This window comes from Alosa pseudoharengus, unplaced genomic scaffold (assembly GCF_046254945.1).
Source record: "Alosa pseudoharengus isolate Yale_2024_CS ecotype anadromous, Long Island Sound unplaced genomic scaffold, YU_APseudo_1.1 YU_APseudo_1.1_scf_2, whole genome shotgun sequence".
Classification (NCBI taxonomy): Eukaryota; Metazoa; Chordata; class Actinopteri; order Clupeiformes; family Clupeidae; genus Alosa; species Alosa pseudoharengus.
The window spans coordinates 33,629,093-33,646,219 of NW_027468663.1; the positions used below are offsets into that span (position 1 = coordinate 33,629,093).

Sequence of the window (17,127 nt, forward strand, 5' to 3'; positions counted from 1 at the left end):
AGTCATCCACATTTAGGTTCTCTATTTAGTGACTTTAAATAGCCTTATAATTAATTAGAGAGTATTAGGGGTCATTTAAAAATCTTTGACTTGATTTTTTCAAAAATGTATTTTACCCTTTCGACTATGTGAGACAAACAAGCAATGTTTAAAACACGATTTCATCAAAATGTTTCAACTTGCTTCACAATAATATAGCTGTTTTATTTCCAACCGCGCGAGGCGCTCGTACTAATGCACGATACTTTCTCTGTGAAAGGTTGCGTGGTCCTGTGACGATACAGATTTCGCCTCTTGCTTTTACTGTGAGTTGTAAATAGTCTACAGTGGAGAAAACTGGATGAAGGGTAAACTGTGGCCCCTATCAGTATGCCTAAAAAGAGAAAAAATGGCCAGAGTCCTGCGCGGGTTCCTGGACAGCTAAACGAGTCCCGGAGCAACGACAATCGTGTTTACGGGTCTAGTGAATCTTTCCCACACGGTGAACCAAACAGAAGTAACTCTGGATATGGCATTTCCAACTCCACTGCTCTGGGATTTACTGATAGGGAACATATATTGAGAAACATGGAGGAGGTATTCTCACATTTGGACCCCGAGGTCATTCACATGGTACTGACGGAGTGTGATTTCAATAGTAAGTTTGGCTATACACCACTGATATCAACATCTGAATGGTCAACTTTATGTAAGCGAACACCAGTACCGTTGATTGGTTAGCCTACTAGAAAGGGGGTGGTGCAGGTATGCGGGCCTCGTGACAGTTTCAGGAAGAACGATAGCCCAGAGCAGGCCCATTTAATTCAGTTGGCTTATGCATTGCTCGTTTGTCATAGTGTCACTCTTTGCCACTTTAGTAAAAGCAGAGCAATATCAGTAACTGTGTGGCCAATAAGAAAGAATAAGATTATCTTAATCTTTACTGTGACTAGTACTTGTAACCGTGTTGCCGTTACAAGTGGTCGTAACGTGAGTTAACTAGATAGTATTGCTAACATTGAAACCCTGCACAACAGCGTACCGTTAGTTATTATATAGCACAATTGTGTAGCATGATCAAGCGTGTTGTTTAAGTTGTCTACAATTTACATTGTCTCCACCTATCTCTCACATTTCTCTCTCTCTCCCTCTCTGCCTCATTCCCACCATCAACTGTCACAGTGGAGAATGCAATGGACTCCCTCCTGGAACTCTCTGATGCTGCTAAGGGTCCACCTACTTTGCCACCTCCTGTCTCTGGTTTTGAGATTGCAGCAGCCCTCTTAAATCCTGACCTTCCTCAATCCATCACCTCCCACCCCAAAACTACAGACTCCAGTACCTTAGCAGTTCACACACCACATGCACTCCCACACCACCTTCAGTCAGAACCATCTTCTCTGTCTACTTCTGTGCCTCTGTCCTTTCTTCCAACTCCCCAGTTCCCTCCTCAGCAGACTTTGCTGAATAACCCCAGTTTGCATCACCAGACTTTCAGCCCTAAACAGAAACAGGCCAGCAGAGGGAATTCCCCAGTGGGGGAGCTAAGCTTTGCTGCCGGGGCTACTTCAGTTAATCAGAGTGATCGACTGGACTTTAGTCACCTAATTGGGGGGTCAGTTGGACTAGGGGGCAGCGGTTCAGCCTTCCAGGCCTATCGCAGAGATGAGCAGCCTCGTGCAGTGGGAGCCCCCTGGAACATCACGGCACCAGAGTTCCACCCACGAGTAGAGGTGCCGTCCTTCATCACGCCGGTAGTACAAAATCCCACCCTTGCTGCCCGTTGGTCAACTTATGCGTCTGTCAGCCAGGCCCCTCTAAAACCCACAGCAACCATCCCCACCTCATGGACCACACAGCAACCGCCAGTCTACGGCAACAAACCCACTACAGCTCCCACCCCCAACCACAGGCTCCGCTTCGAAGGCAGGGTTGTAGTGCTGCTTAGAGGAGCTCCAGGATCCGGCAAATCAACTTTAGCCAGGTGTGTGTGTGTTCTTTGATATATAAAAAAGTATCTTGATCTTATCACAATCCTTGAGTCGTGCAACATTTGTGTTTCGTGCTTAGGGCACTGTTAGACCACAACCATGGGGGTGTGTCTTTAAGCACAGATGAATATTTCTGTCGCCATGGAGACTACTGCTACGACCCATCGGAGCTGGGAACAGCACATGAGTGGAACCAGCAAAGAGGTACAAAAATATACACCACATCTTTAGCAGCTACGCCCTCAAGATTATCCTCCTATGACAAACCTGTTTCAAGATTAGGCACCGGCTACCTCACCTCGAGGTGGCATGTATGATGGGCGGTGGTAGTATAGTGGTTAATGTACTGGGCTAGCATGCAGTAGCCAGAAAAGTTGTCGGTTCATTTCCCAGCTTCAACCGTCTGGGGACAATGGTCCTTGTGATATAATTGACATGTAAGTCACTTATAGTAAAAAAAAACCTGTCTTCTAAATGAATAAATGCAAATGATACTCCAACCCCAACCCACGCCTTATAGTGATGTTCCAACCCCCCATTGTACAGTATACTTCAACATCCTGCATGACTTAATATGTCCAACCAAGGTGGACAGGCTCTAAAGTACAGGTCCTTGCCATCACAATGTTGGTATTTAATATGTAAACAATTCTTTTGTAACAGCTAAAGAGGCTATGGAGAGGGGCCAAAGTCCTGTCATTATTGATAACACTAACTTGCAGAGTTGGGAGATGAGACCCTATGTGGCCATGGTGAGCTCTCTCTGTCTCTCTCTCTCTCTCTCTCTCTACATACACACACAGTCACACACACACACACACACACACACACACACAGACATACAGTGTCATCATCACAAAATAGGGATGACTTGTGCCTGTAGTCCATTTTAATTTCTGTATTTCTGTCAGGCCTTGAAGCAGAAATACAAAGTTGTGTTCAGAGAGCCAGACACGTGGTGGAAGTTCAAGCCCAGAGAGCTGGAGAAGTAAGATTCTTATCCCTTATTGCTCTTAGCGTTAGCTTCATAGCCCCACTTACACACCATTTCAGAACTGTCCCTCTCCCTCTGCAGACACACAAAGCACGGTGTGAATCGAGAGAAGATTCGACGGATGCTGGATAGCTATGATAAGCATGTCTCTGTCCACTCCATCATGGGCTCTGCACGACCCGACCTTCACAGAGAGTGAGAACCCCATACATATATTAAATGTCTGTTTCTCTACATTTGCCAAAGAATCTTATAGGGTGCATCTTCAAGTAGTGATAACGGACTGCATTATCGGATAAGCTCCAATTTGTATAGAACTCATAGTAAGGAGCAAAAGGGAGATTTAGTCTGCTGTATATTATCATTGTGTTACACAAAAAGATATTTGTTGCCCTAATATAGAAGTATGAAAGTTGAGTCTGAGTCTGAATTATTAGATTTGGATCAAAAGTGTGGAGAGTTCAGTCATGTTAAAAATGGTAGTTCCACAATCTGGTGCTTCACAGGAGAGGACCAGTCATGCAGTAAAAGGGGGTGATCACCGGAGCACCTAGATGCTTAAGTTGCTTATTTTCATTTATGATGGGTGCAGCAAAAGACTAACGTTTCAATGTAGGACACATCTTCACCCCAGTTTCCTTTTTCTTCAGGCCTCCTGTGACCTCTGACCTGCCGCGGCCGGACCTGCTGGAACCCCCTCCTCCTGTTTCTCTCCCTGACGTGTCCTCTGTGCCTGTGAGCAGTTTCTTTATGGGACAGCCACCTGAGCTCCTGGACTCTGTGGATCTCTATCAGGACCCCCAGGACGTGGACCAGCGCTTACATGTGGAGCTGCCTGTGATGTTCTCTCAGTCTATCGGTCAGCGGGAGAGGAAGGAGAGAGACAGAGGGAGGCGTCCAGCTAATTCCCAGCCTGCTGCAGCGCTGAGCTCAGCTGCCGCACAGGAGTTTGTAGAAGCGGACTGTGCCACGGGCAGTGGCGAAGAGATTTTTGCTGCAGGCAGTGCAGAGGTGCCAGCGGAGGTTGCCAAGGGGGGCGACGCACAGGGAGCGCCACTCACGTTTATTGGAGACTGGCCCTGCGAGAGTCAGGGGCCCCGAGGTCAGCGCACCAGCAACCGCAGGCTCGGAGACAAGGAGGCACACGGCCAAGATGACGCCGGTGGCACCGAGGTGCGGCGAGCTGGGGGTGGGCCAGACTTCTCCGAGTTTCAGAAGCTAATGGACCTGCTCCAGGGAGATGCGGAGGTGGACGGCCCCATCGAGCTGTCTGACAGCGAGGAGGAGAGCAGCCCCAGCTCTGGGCCCGACACCCAGCCGCCGTCACCCAGCTGCCTGACCGAGGACACCACACATGTTCCCAACCCGAGCAGAGAGGAAGAGCGGGCGGGAGCTGAAAAGGGAGAGGAGGACAGAGCACAGGAGAGTGGGGAAGAAAGTAACAAAGAAGAGGAGGAGATGGAGAAGGACAGAAAGGATGAAGGGAAAGAGACAACAGAAGGCAAGGATGGGTTGGAGGAAGTGAGTGATGCAAAAGGGCTGGAGGGAAGAGAGGATGGAGAACGATCAGGCGGCGGTCATGTCTCGGAAAAGAGGAGAGTTAACCGGCGGTCAGGCAAATCCTGCCGACTGGCCCTCACATTCACCAATCAGACACCTGCATCAGTGTCACCCCACCACACACAGACTGAATCGCCACTACAGCCTGAGTGCCAAACTCAGGACACGTCCATAGAGGTGGTTCCATCCTGCAGTATCTCCACACAGACAGAGTCCTGTGATTTTGCCCTTCTCTGGCGACTGGAGCACGGGGGGTTGTGGGAAGGGGCTGGCGAGAAAGTCCTGACAGGAAATGCATCTCACTTTGTCCCCGCTGTCTCTGAGGCGGAGAGCGCATGTCTGGGCCGACGGGTCACCCACGATCGAGGGGCCCAAGTGGAGGAGGAGGAGCTCATGGAGGCCCGGACGAAAGACGAGGGTCTGAGTATCCTCATGCGCCACTTTACAGGCGTCGCCGTGGAAACGCTAAACGACCTGTATGAGAAATGCCAACAAGACCTGGAGTGGACCACCAACCTGTTACTGGATTCTGGAGAGAGACTGAGCCGTGAGGACGAAGAGGCAGAAACTGAAGATGAGGATGAATTGGGTAGGCTTAAAGAGGGTGAGAGGGAGAAGGCAGAAGAGAAGGATGAGGCGGAGAGAGAGAAGATAAAGGATAGTGAAAGAGAGGAGGTCAAAGCTGTCGGGATTGGAATCGCAGATAACACGAGAGAAGACACGGAAGCAGATGTCCGCAGTCGTGACCCAGCTGACATGAGGGTCAGCAGACCAGACGAGGCTACAGACGGCACACATGTGAGGTCAGAGGTTGATGAAGACGAGGCACAGCCCACGCGGGACTCTGAAAGCCCACCAGAGCCGTTTGCACACGAACCAACAGCCCAAGCCACAATGACCAGTCAGTCACAAGAGGCTGTACAGCAGCAAGAGTCTTCACAGAGTCAGAGGCATCTGTCTGAATTTGCTGGCACCGGGACATGCTTGTTCTTGGATGCCTGCCCTGAAGCGTCTGGATGGACAGTGGGATTCCAGGAAGAAGAAGATGGAGGGGTAGAGGGAGATGGAAAGGAGGACATGAGGAGAAGAGTGGAGGACGTGGACGCTGTTACTCAGTCGATACTGTCTCATCTGGAGAAGTTGACGAAGAGAGAGGAGGATGAAAAGGAGAGGGAGAAGCAGGAGAGAGAGAGGGAGAGACGAAAGGAGAGAACAAAGGGATCTAAGCCACTGGACATTCAGACTCTGGAACTCAGACTGCCTACTGAGCTTGCACTACAACTCACGGAGCTGTTTGGCCCTGTTGGCATCAACCCAGGTATGCGCACTTCCCCCTCACACCCACACACATATACAGAGGGTTTGCAACACAATGCAGTGAATCTCTCTCTCTCTCTCTCTCTTTCTCTCTGTCTCTCTCTCTCTCTGTCTCTCGTACGCTCTCTCTCTTTTTAAGGTGAGTTCTCTGATGACTGTTCTGTTAAGATGGACCTGAACCTTGCTCGACTCCTGCATCAAAAATGGAAAGAAACCATCCAGGTGAGCCAGAGGTCTTGCATGCGAATACACGCAGAGACACACAGAACTATAATGAGTGACCCTGACAGCATTCATCTTTATGGTGTTTTTTCAGGAGAAGCAGAGACAAGCTTCACTGTCCTACCACCTACTACAGGAAAGTACGTACATACACACACACACACACACACACACACAGACACACACTCAAACACATGCTCAATTATACATGGTGAAAATACTTTTAATGAAATGGCCAACCTCCCCCATGATCATTTATTGATCCGTTGTACGTTCTGCTTATTTTCTTGCCACCCTGATAACACAGGCTCCGTCCACTGGGGTGAATCACAGAGTGGTATGTCCAGACCACAAGACGGAACTAAACCTCACTTCCTGATTGGTGTCGATGGCTATGCATCTCTCGTTGGCCAATCAGATTACACTGAAGACACTCCAATTGTGGCAAATCAGATTACACTGAAGACACTCCAGCACAGGAATCTTTCCCAGCCATATGTGTCTCTAAGGGATATCATGTCAGAAGAACAGGCACTACAAGACATTGAAAAGGTAACTCATATTCCACACCACCACACCACCACCACAAACACACACACATGCCGATGAGCCCAGCATTGTGTGAGATGTGTGTGTTTTGTGAGTAAGAAGTGTGTGTGTGTGTGTTTACATACAGTCCAGATTGAGTCACTGGGATCCAGAGCTGAGAGATGGGGCTGCCATGTTGAAGGAGAAACAGCTGTTCTCACTCTTCCCCACCATCGACAGACTCTTCCTCAAAGACATCTTCAGACACAACAGGTAAGACAGTGATCTCAGTGTTCCATGGCATCACTAGCAGAGATGTTCTTTCCACTGCCATCTATAAGCATTTGAATCTCCCATATTCCTACTATACATTACAAATCAAATGCTTACAGCCAAGTCTTACGTTTTAACTTGGTGGTAGCGAGATCTGTTAAAGCCTCCCTATGCATTTTAGGCAATTTCTTCGCTGTTTTCTCGCTTTTTACTTGCAGGTTTCTCTGCAGAGCTCCCCCTACAGCTTCAGATTATATATTTTACGATACTCCTCAATCAGTCAGTCTGCAGTTTCCTCTTTCCCTGTTCCTCTGACAACGGTTTACTCTCTTTTTTGCTTTTCGCTGGCTCTGCCATGATGAATGACTGAGAAAGTCCATCGCTACCTTGTTCTAGCCGGTGCCTGGAGTGTATGTGTGTAGTGCAGTAAAGCAATTTGTTACATCGCGAGACCGCAAGACTTTCTGTCTCAAAGTTGCAAGGCTGGTTTTTCAGCTCACAGACGCTAAGGGGAAGCAAAATGGCCACCACTCACCCCAGAAAAGGTCATATAACCATTCCAATGACTCCGAAGGTAAATTAAGCTAAAAAACCTGAATAGTTCCCCTTTAAGTCGTAATAAACTCACATGAATCAAATAATCAAACAAATAATTGGCAACTATAGACACTTAGCCAACTATAACAATGTAATATGCAACTCTGTAATGCTAATAGGTGTAAATATACTGTTAAAAAAATTAAGGGAACACTTCAATCATACACTGAACACTTCAATCATACACTGCATCAGTACTCTGACACTGTTTGATTCTGAGCACAAGTAAAACTTTTGAGGCGAGTGTTTTATTTTGCAAGAACTGTCAGACATTCTGTGAATGTAGTTTGAGAATGGAGAAAATTCAAAAAATGTGTTTTAACAATGTGGAAAATTGTAAGTGTTCCCTTAATTTTTTTGAGCAGTGTATATTCTTAGTAGGCCTGCAATGAACAACAGTCAGTTTCCCAAAGTGGGACTCTACCATGCATCATCCACAGGCACATTTGTTTGCTCTTAGGTGCTGTTCACAAAGCTGTCAAACCTTTGTCCTAATCCAGTCAAACATGACTGGAGTAAGCGGACCTGGAGTTATTTCTGGTGTTTGAATCTGCCCTGCACTAGTGTTCAGAGTGTATTTGAGCTCATTCTGTTGTTTACGGCAGTTACAGTCTGGAGCAGACTGAGAAATACCTGCACTGTCTTCTGGATGTGGGGCCTGTCAAAAATGTTGTGGCAACAGACTCTGGCCCCCAACATAACCACACTCACACACCAAGAACACCCAGCAGGGAAAGGGTTGGTTTCTTTTTGTTCCTCTCACAATGCCTCAAAACGTCTAACAATGCCTTTTTCAGTTCTCCTAACAAAACATTTTCTGTGTGTATGTCTGTCTATCTGTCTGGCTGTCTGTCTGTTCGGGTTCAGAAACAGCAGGAGCCTGAGCCAGTGTTCCAGGAAACAGACGAGCCTGAGTATCAGGACCTTCGGGCAGAGGCCAACCTGCATAGGTTCAAACAACAGGAATGCTTTAGCAAAGCAGCTGAGGCCCATAGGCGTGGCAAGAGACAGGTGGCAAGCTTCTACGCTCAACAGGTGAGACACTCATATATACATGAACTACCACACACATTTCAATATTTTATTTGAACCCATCAATCACTTTTCTCACATGTTTCTTGAGGTGAAATGCATCTCTTAACACATCACCTGCACTACACAGCAAGGCTGATTATTACATCTGATATGGAGCAGAATTCCGTTAGCTCTCAGGCAGTCCTGTCAATCATAACCCACTAATGGTTAGTTTGTGAATATGCCCCAGGCTGCCAACTCACCCAATCACATGCATAGACTAAGGGCCCGTCTACACTTGCGTGTACACGACGCCAGCATTTTAGGAGGCTGTAACCGGTAGATTTTGTAACCGGGTTCCGAAGTGGGATTTTTTGAAACCGCCGGCTAATTTTTGCTGTGTAGACTGCACAGCCAGCAATTTTATGACGACATAGCCCCACCCCTCAACTCAGCCATCGCACTCGACCTGACACGCTGCTTGTCAGAACAAACCAAACCATTTGTTTATCATATTAAAATGTTTTTTTCTTTTTCCTGTCATGATTTATGTGCACAATGTATCAGCCTTTTGTGGCTGTTAGAAACACACCTTTAGCGGAACTTAGTTAAACATTACCTTACTACAATCTATGACTGATGCATGTTAATGTTTTCTCTAGTGGTGCTCAGACCTAATACAATACGTGAGCATTTGAAATTCCACATAGCAGTCACATACCTTGAAAATTGACTTTATTATTTTAACAGTTGAATTGAAAACCGAATTGTCTGTAGTCTTCTTATTTTATGCGACTGCTTAGTTCAGTTCAGTTCAGTTTATTCTTTGTCCCAAAAAGGGCAATTTGGATGCAGCAGGAAGACATCACATGAAGGATACAACACAAACCACACCACAATTAACACTGATAAAAAACAGCAGCTTGTCTGAGTAAAATAATAAATAATTGCAGAGTTGTGTTGGAGTGAAAATACAAGTAATAAAGAACTACAAGAAATAAAAACCAATAAATACTAATAAAGATGAAATAAATAGATAAAGGGGGGGGATCACTAATGTAAAAAAAAACAAGGGCTATCACCTCCTTAGCTGAGTTAAGTGCCTGTATAGGCTTATACTTATAACAAACTGTTTCAACAATGTTTTGTCTTCTATGCAAATTAAATGTGAAGCCACGGCCCGGCGCCATCAACTGGTCTGGCATATGCACTACAGCACTTTTAGCCACTTTCACCTCTGTGTGTACATGCAAGTTTTTTTTTTCAAAATAGGCAACATAGCCTATTTTGCCTTGCTGAAATAAAATGAAATACCTCTTTAAGAACTGGACAACTCAATACTAACCAATGAAAATGCAAAATAGTGGTCACATGCCCCTCAGGCGGCTATTTTGACCCTTATTTCAGCACATGCACACGTTTGGCTGGGTATCATATTTTCTCCCTAAAAAAAGTGTGACTTTCACTAATTTCCCTCAAGTTTACATTCTTCAAAAAAACGGACAACCTTCATTGATAAGATTTAAATAATTTGTATGTATAATGTATATTTTAAAAAATAGCAAAAATCTGCATGTTGCCCACAGGCATCATTGTACTGTAATGGAATCACAATGGGCCATACTTAAAGTCATTGAGGGAATGGAGGGGATTTTTTACTTATTGTAATGCTTTTTACTACTGCTAATTTTAATAAACAGTAATTTAAAATAATCTACATGATGATTTGAAGATATTATGATTTGGTTATGATGGTGTTCCACAATGGTACAATGTTGCCTGTGGGCAACGGGTAAATATGATACATATTTTGTTTTTTTACCCATTCAGATCATAATGCGTACCATAGAGAAATCGCTAAGAGAAAATACACCCGTTGGTTTTGTGTAGACGTAGCCTAAATCACTGATCTTTGCTGTTATGGGCTGATCCTTAGTTTATCATAGAAGGCTAAATATTGGTAATGTCAATATATTGGTCATCAACACAGCCTATCTCTAGGATTAGCACTTCCTTATGATTTATCTTTATCCAAGAACACTACATCAGGGGTGGTAGGGATGTTACAAAAAACACATCAGAGCTTTTGAGCAAATCCAGCAGCATGCATTGACTGTTTGAATTTAGGCACATCTTTTGGTTGGTAACCTGTAGCCTGGCCTTGTCCTCCTCAATACAGCAGCATTTCTGTACATAGAATGAAAGACAGAGTGGTCAGCAAAGTCAAGAGATACCAGCTTCCCCTGTATCCTCCCAATACAGTCTTGCGTTGTCGTCATCTATTTAATGCTTTGTAGGAATTTCCTTTCTGTTGTGTTCTGATGTGTGTGATGTCATTCACTGTGGCAGACACTAGCCATCATACACACACACACACACACACACACACAGAAAGAAATGGAGAAAGAGTGAGGGTGTTTTCACACTTGGTCCCTTTCAGGCTTCTAAACGAACTCAGATCGTTTCATTTTGCATTGTAGGCTAGCCTATTTTGTCCTACTTGACTTTCCATTGCCAAAAGAGAAGGCATGTCGTTTATTATTTAAAAAATAACTTATCATTAGGTTCATAATAGGCCTACAGACATTTGTAATTTGGTTAGAAATTTGGTGCGTTCCGCTGAATTTCTTTTCATCCAAGCTATTGATAGCCTAACTAATGAAGAATTAGCGAACTTTGGATTACATTGCTCACAATTTTTCATGATCTGCTGGGCTCTGTCGAACTCTTCTTGCGTGTAGAAAACATACGAGTAGCCTTCATTCTGAGCAGGGCAGTTAACAGGCTGATGTTCACTCGTCATTTTAGACATGTGATTTATAGTTGCCATAGCAACAGTGAGTTAGACAGTGTGATTGGCTGGCATGTTGACTGACAGATATTTGCAATAACTTCAGATCAGAATTCATTCTGAAAATATATTCTCACATAATGAAAATGAGTCCCTTTTGTTTTAGTCCACTTTTCTGGTCCCCTTTTAGTGGACTGAGTTCAGTTCTTTTAAAAGGAACTATATGTGAAAACACCCTGAGTGAGTCAGACACACATTTACACGAAATGATACATGTACAGACACATTCAAAAGGACAAGTGATATGACCTGATTGACGAGATTATTTGCAACCTTAAATACACCAGTATCCTGACATACATACATACATTATCAAACAGGAATGAGCAGAATGTGTGTGTGTGTGTGTTTGTTTTACAGGGCCATTTGCATGGTCAGAAGATGCGAGAGGCGAACCATCGTGCTGCACTGTGCATTTTTGGGCGAGTGAATGCCTCACTTCTGCCACAGAATGTTCTAGATCTCCATGGCCTGCATGTCAGCGAGGCCCTAGAACACCTCCAGAGGATCCTCAAAGTGAAAAGCACAGGTGTGCACATACACGAGGAGATAGCACTAGGCCCTCAAAGACAGTTGAGAAGGCAGTTGGAGTTGTGGTTTGAGGCAGTGAAGGGTTGTCTGTTAGGTTGTCATTTTTAATTTGTGATTAGCTTTAAATGTTTACCTTTCCTGGAATCCTTGCCTGGTAACCCCTAACATCTCCCATTTGAAAACAGTTTATTGAATTTTCCCTTCACTTTCTTAAAGCTCATTTACTGCGTTTCTTCTTGTGGCATTGTCATAGCTGAACACCATCTTTATGATATCTGCAGACTGTTAGCGTTGACATTTATTTGGTACTGTTAATTGTAAAGGCTTTTCAGGTGGATTTGTCTTAGTATTTTTATTTAAAATGTATTGCTGAACTGAAATACTGTGTATGTTTGCTTAGAGTACAAACAGGGTCTATGCAAACCTCAGCTGTCAGTCATCACAGGAAGAGGAAACCGCAGCCAAGGGGGAGTGGCCAAAATTAGGCCTGCTGTCATCGACTATCTCAAGAGCAAGCATTACGAGTAATGAATGCATACACTCACAAGCACTTAGACAACTTAACCATAGTTTACAACAGTAAAGAAAGATACTTATACACTTACATATCTTCTGTATGCTCTCATCCTTTCTCTCTCTCCCAGGTTTACGGAGCCAAATGGAGGTTTAGTTCTAGTCTCATTGCAGAAGGAGGTAAAAGCATGAATGATGACTGCTGCTGCCGTGGGCCCTTCACCCACGCAGCCTCCTCTTCCTCCTCTCTGCCTCTATTCCAAACGGATGCTCATGTCTGTTGCTGGAGCTGCTCTGATCTCCAGGCCTGCTCTCCCAGGGCGGACCAGCAGTCAGCACTGTGTGTTGTGTGAAGAGGATCCTTTAAACATCTTCAGTGCACAGTACGCCTGAGACATTTTTAAATGATAGTTTGTTTGGAAGTAGAGCCTATGAAATATTTTGCTTATTGTTATTTTGCACCATGTTAATCTGCCTTCACAGAATACCTGTGATTGTCTTGTACTGCTTTGAATATAAAAGACTGGTGGTGTCTTCAACTGTGCAAAGTGGGCACATTCTTAATCCGTTAGCACCATAAATGTTCTCGTGATCGCCAAAAACTCAAAAACCTTAAGAGGACATGGGCAAAATCTGAAAATCTCTCTTTTTTTGGTGAAGTATCTGGTGTGCAACAGAGTTTCTCGTCTACACTTAGAAACATTTTTTTTTGCACATGTCCCTTTAGGGTCTCTGTACGGTGACATTCTCAGGGCAAACTAATGTCTTCTAATGTGTACAAATATGTTCTATATTTGATAGTTGATGTTTTATTTTGTGTGTGTTGAAGTGAGAGAGAGCAGATGTATAAAGGGATGTCTCTTCTCACTTTGGCAAATTTAGCTTGGCAATGCCTGTTAAAGCTTTAGTAATGGCTTGACTATTTTTATCTGGGCCATTGTTAAACCTCAATGTGAATTGATATGGGCATTTATTAGAATGTAATTCTAGTTTCAATGAAATTGTTGGCTTAATTGTAAATCTTTCCTTTCCCGTTTTTATACTCATGTAATCAAGGCAGAATAACTTGATTTTTTTTAAACTGAAAAAAGTGTTTTAACAAATTTAAATGTATATTTTGTATTGCCCTAATGGGGATTTATTTTGTTATTAAAATGACAAAATTAAAAGGCTGCCACTACGCTGTTTGTGTGTTGTGATGGAAGTGAACAACTCAGCGGAATCAATGACTAATATGCACACGGCTATCAAGTTTCGGCACGAAAAGGTCACGATCTTTGCAATGAAATGAGAGCGCACGCAGTATGACGCGAGGGCAAGAATCGACGCAGGTTACTGTATAGATGTCATATTACCACACGCCGGTAGAGAGCAGTAGAGACATGTGGCCTACGGCTCTGGTAGCCTACTATGCGGGTCTATAGGCTACTAAAGAGGGACATGTAGCGGAACACACTATGGGATCACATTAGTCTATGTAGGCCTATTGGTTGACACTTCATTTTCTTCTAGAAATTGAGAAATATGTACGGAGGACTCATTTAACCTCATTTTATTTAGCTCCTAAGTGAACGTGGGTCTACTCAGAAGGTGCAAGCTCTAACTAAGGTAGGCCTATAATCCATTTTTTTTGTAGGCTAATGATAATTTTTGACGGATCATGTCATTTCATGGTATCAATTTAGGCTACAGTTTTACACACGTGTGAGAGAAGGATACAGATACATTAAAACACCCCCGCCTCAGATGCACACGCCCCAGCGGATGCACACAAAAGTTCTTGAGAAAAATACTTCCTTTACATCAGATGGAAGTGATACATTGCCTAGTTCCTTCATTCGCGTTGTGACTAACGACTACATCATCTCAGGTATTTTTAGATTAAGTAAGCCTAAATTCACTGGAAGGTTTATGTTTAGTCAGTGAAGTTTTGCGTTGCTTTCAATGTGGGTAAAGGGGCTTATCATTTTTAACACTTAGGCCTATATTTTTGATCAGAACCAATATTTCATCTGTCCGTTTCTCAAGCAGTTTGTTCATCGAACACTGACGTGGTAAGAAAAAATGGCTTGTAGGCTAATATTTTGTTTTCACACACATTTAGCAAAGTTAGGCTGCTGTTTGTAATAGTTTGAAATACTTAGACTATAGGCCACAAGTTTATGTTGGTATGAAGTTAATCGAAATGGTGCGAATCTTCGGCCTAGGCCTTTTGGAATCTTACAGACGTATTTCGTTTTGCCTGTGAGTGATGACGCCCTTTGGTGAAAGGGCAAAGTAGGCCTAAAGATAGAACAGCGTAACGTTAAGATAAAAACAATCAAAAAACAAACCACTGCATTTTGTTGATCTATTCATTTTTTAAGTATAAGTATATTGATAATAAGTATATTGATAATATCCTTTAAGTTTGTGGATGCTTTGGATATCTGTTTAGTCCCTTTGGATAAGCCTGATTCTATTTCCATTAACATATACCAGTTTATTCCTTTGTATGTCCTTGGTTAGTGAAAGGTAATAAGACACAAACATTGAACGAATATAGAATAAGTATCTTTAGGAACTCAACAGAAACAGTTCCTTACAATTTCACCAAATAAGGTTATGAAACAATTTGGTTTAAAAAACACATTTTATAAGCAAACGCTTTATTGAAGCCATTTATATATTACATTCAGAGATAATGATTAGGCCTACAAACATTTTTGCAAAGCACTGCATTTAACATCAATGTTTTGTGGTCGTTCAGTTTAACGACTGCGACATCTGTTTTCTAGAATGTGTACAAGGTCCCTGTAGAGAGCAGAAATGCCAGATTTTGTTCACTGATTATGCTTCTTTGATGTTCTTGAAGTATTCATCTTTTTAAACAGTCTATATCTACCTTTCTCCTCTCTCACTTTTTCGTTCTCCAGGTGTCTTGACTGTTATGTGAAGCAAGATGCCAAAAAGGAACCCTGTATAGCACATAAGGTAGACACTGGGAGGGCCAAACTGAGCATCTGCTCTTTGACTTGAACATTTTAACCAGCTGAACAGATGAGACTTGGACAAGGCAGTGTCCATCATGTGCAGCATTGATCCCAGCCTCTGAGCTCTCGGCCAGCTCTCCCCTCAGGACTAAAGATCACGGTGGTGTTACCAGTTATTCCTCGGTGTGTCAATCATGAACTCCATTAAGTGTGTTCTGGTAGGGGACAGCGCAGTCGGGAAGACTGCTCTACTTGTTCGCTTCACCTCTGAGACTTTTCCAGAAATGTATAAACCCACCATTTATGACAACACAGGAGTAGAGGTGTTCATGGATGGTGTGCAGATCAGCTTGGGATTGTGGGATACGGCTGGAAATGACACCTTTCGGCATGTTCGGCCTATGTCCTACCAACAGGCAGACGTGGTCCTTATTTGTTACTCAGTGGCCAAACCGCCATCTTTTGCTAGTGTGCGGCAGAAGTGGATAGCGGAGGTTCGAGAGCATCTTCCTCGTGTCCCAGTGCTTGTAGTGGCCACACAGACAGACCAGCGTGAGATGGGCCCTCACCGGGGTAGTTGTTACTCCGCAGCAGATGGGAAGCGGCTGGCCCAGGAGATCCGAGCCAGGGGCTACCTGGAGTGCTCTGCGCTTAGCAACCGTGGTGTCCAGCAGGTGTTTGAGTGTGCTGTGAGGACAGCAGTCAACCAGTCCAAGAAGCGCTCGCGCCGCCGCCTCTTCAGCTTTGACCTCTGCAAGACTTCGTAACCCTGACTTGTTGGCGTACCTCATTAAGATGTCACTCTCAAACAAGGGCATGCACAGAGCTATGCTCAGAGCTTTCCAGTTGTATGTTTATAGACACTAAATCAATTGATCTTCAGATGAACGTGGAGAACAAGTTTTACTGAGAAGAAAAATTAGCCTAAATGCTTATGGTTCACTTTTGAACTCCCCAATGTTGTCATGTCTGTTTCACCAGTGAAACTCCCTCTCAAGACTGACTGTGTGTTCTTGGAGAGCGATTGATTAAAATTCATCAGATGAATTGTTTAAATCAATCTATGAAAATACAGCAACTCAAATGAAACTTTCATTTTCAGAGCATAGTTTATGTGAAATACTCATAGATTGATTCCCCACACAGAGTTTAAACAGGATAAAATGGCATTTAAATGAAAACAACAAAATCAACAACAGAAATGTAATCAATGGACTGTAAATGTAATCAATGGATCTGTTTTTGGTTATTTTATCAAAAAATTTAATATAATGTTACGGAAGGAGAATGGACTTGAAAATGGACCAAAGTATTCAAATATTCCTGTTTTCGTGAAAGCACTATATGATTTTTAGAAATATATGTCTTTTGGAGTTAAATGATTGCTCACCTGAATAAACAGAGTAATTATTTCACTGAGTTTGGCACAATTTGAAGTGAAGTATAATGAAATGTAACAGTATGGCATAAAACGGATATCTGCATCGTTATTGATTAGTAGGGGTGTAACGGTACACAAAAATCATGATTTGTACCTCTGTGTTGAAGTCATGGTTCGGTTCATTTTCGGTACAGCAAGCCTGTAAGTACTGGTAACCTAACATTTGCTGACAATATGCTGATGCTAAACACATATAAGCAGAAATAGTATTTTGAAAAGGTATCAAATGTTTTTTGGCGTTAATAAACTAAACTGAGATTTGGTCCATGTGTGTGGGAACTCAAATAATAAAAAAAAACAGACTGTTGATTACTATTTGAGACTGCATTCAGTACATTCAATAC

At 43.5% G+C, this 17,127-nt stretch overlaps 2 protein-coding genes across 4 annotated transcripts; both read left to right on the top strand.

Annotated features, from left to right (window-relative positions):
* The first annotated feature begins 233 nt into the window (after window positions 1–233).
* On the top strand, window positions 234–13,523 carry n4bp2 (NEDD4 binding protein 2). Its single transcript, XM_076294711.1, has 16 exons — window positions 234–637; window positions 1,162–1,963; window positions 2,050–2,174; window positions 2,634–2,722; window positions 2,882–2,958; window positions 3,046–3,159; window positions 3,615–5,842; window positions 5,981–6,063; window positions 6,158–6,203; window positions 6,371–6,615; window positions 6,740–6,864; window positions 8,067–8,199; window positions 8,329–8,496; window positions 11,687–11,855; window positions 12,258–12,381; window positions 12,502–13,523. Exons 1-16 carry the CDS (start codon window positions 370–372, stop codon window positions 12,560–12,562), a joined length of 4,857 nt encoding a protein of 1,618 aa, XP_076150826.1. The 5' UTR covers window positions 234–369; the 3' UTR covers window positions 12,563–13,523.
* Window positions 13,524–13,838: 315 nt separating this feature from the next.
* On the top strand, window positions 13,839–16,754 carry rhoh (ras homolog family member H). 3 transcript variants are annotated; one of them, XM_076294717.1, is made up of 2 exons: window positions 13,839–13,978; window positions 15,286–16,754. In XM_076294717.1, the coding sequence occupies exon 2, from the start codon at window positions 15,537–15,539 to the stop codon at window positions 16,107–16,109; it is 573 nt and encodes a 190-aa protein (XP_076150832.1). In that variant the 5' UTR covers window positions 13,839–13,978; window positions 15,286–15,536; the 3' UTR covers window positions 16,110–16,754. The 3 variants fall into 3 exon arrangements, with proteins under 3 accessions (XP_076150832.1, XP_076150831.1, XP_076150830.1); XM_076294716.1 differs by lacking the exon at window positions 13,839–13,978 and adding an exon at window positions 14,184–14,240; XM_076294715.1 differs by lacking the exon at window positions 13,839–13,978 and adding an exon at window positions 14,190–14,424.
* The last annotated feature ends 373 nt before the right edge of the window (window positions 16,755–17,127 follow it).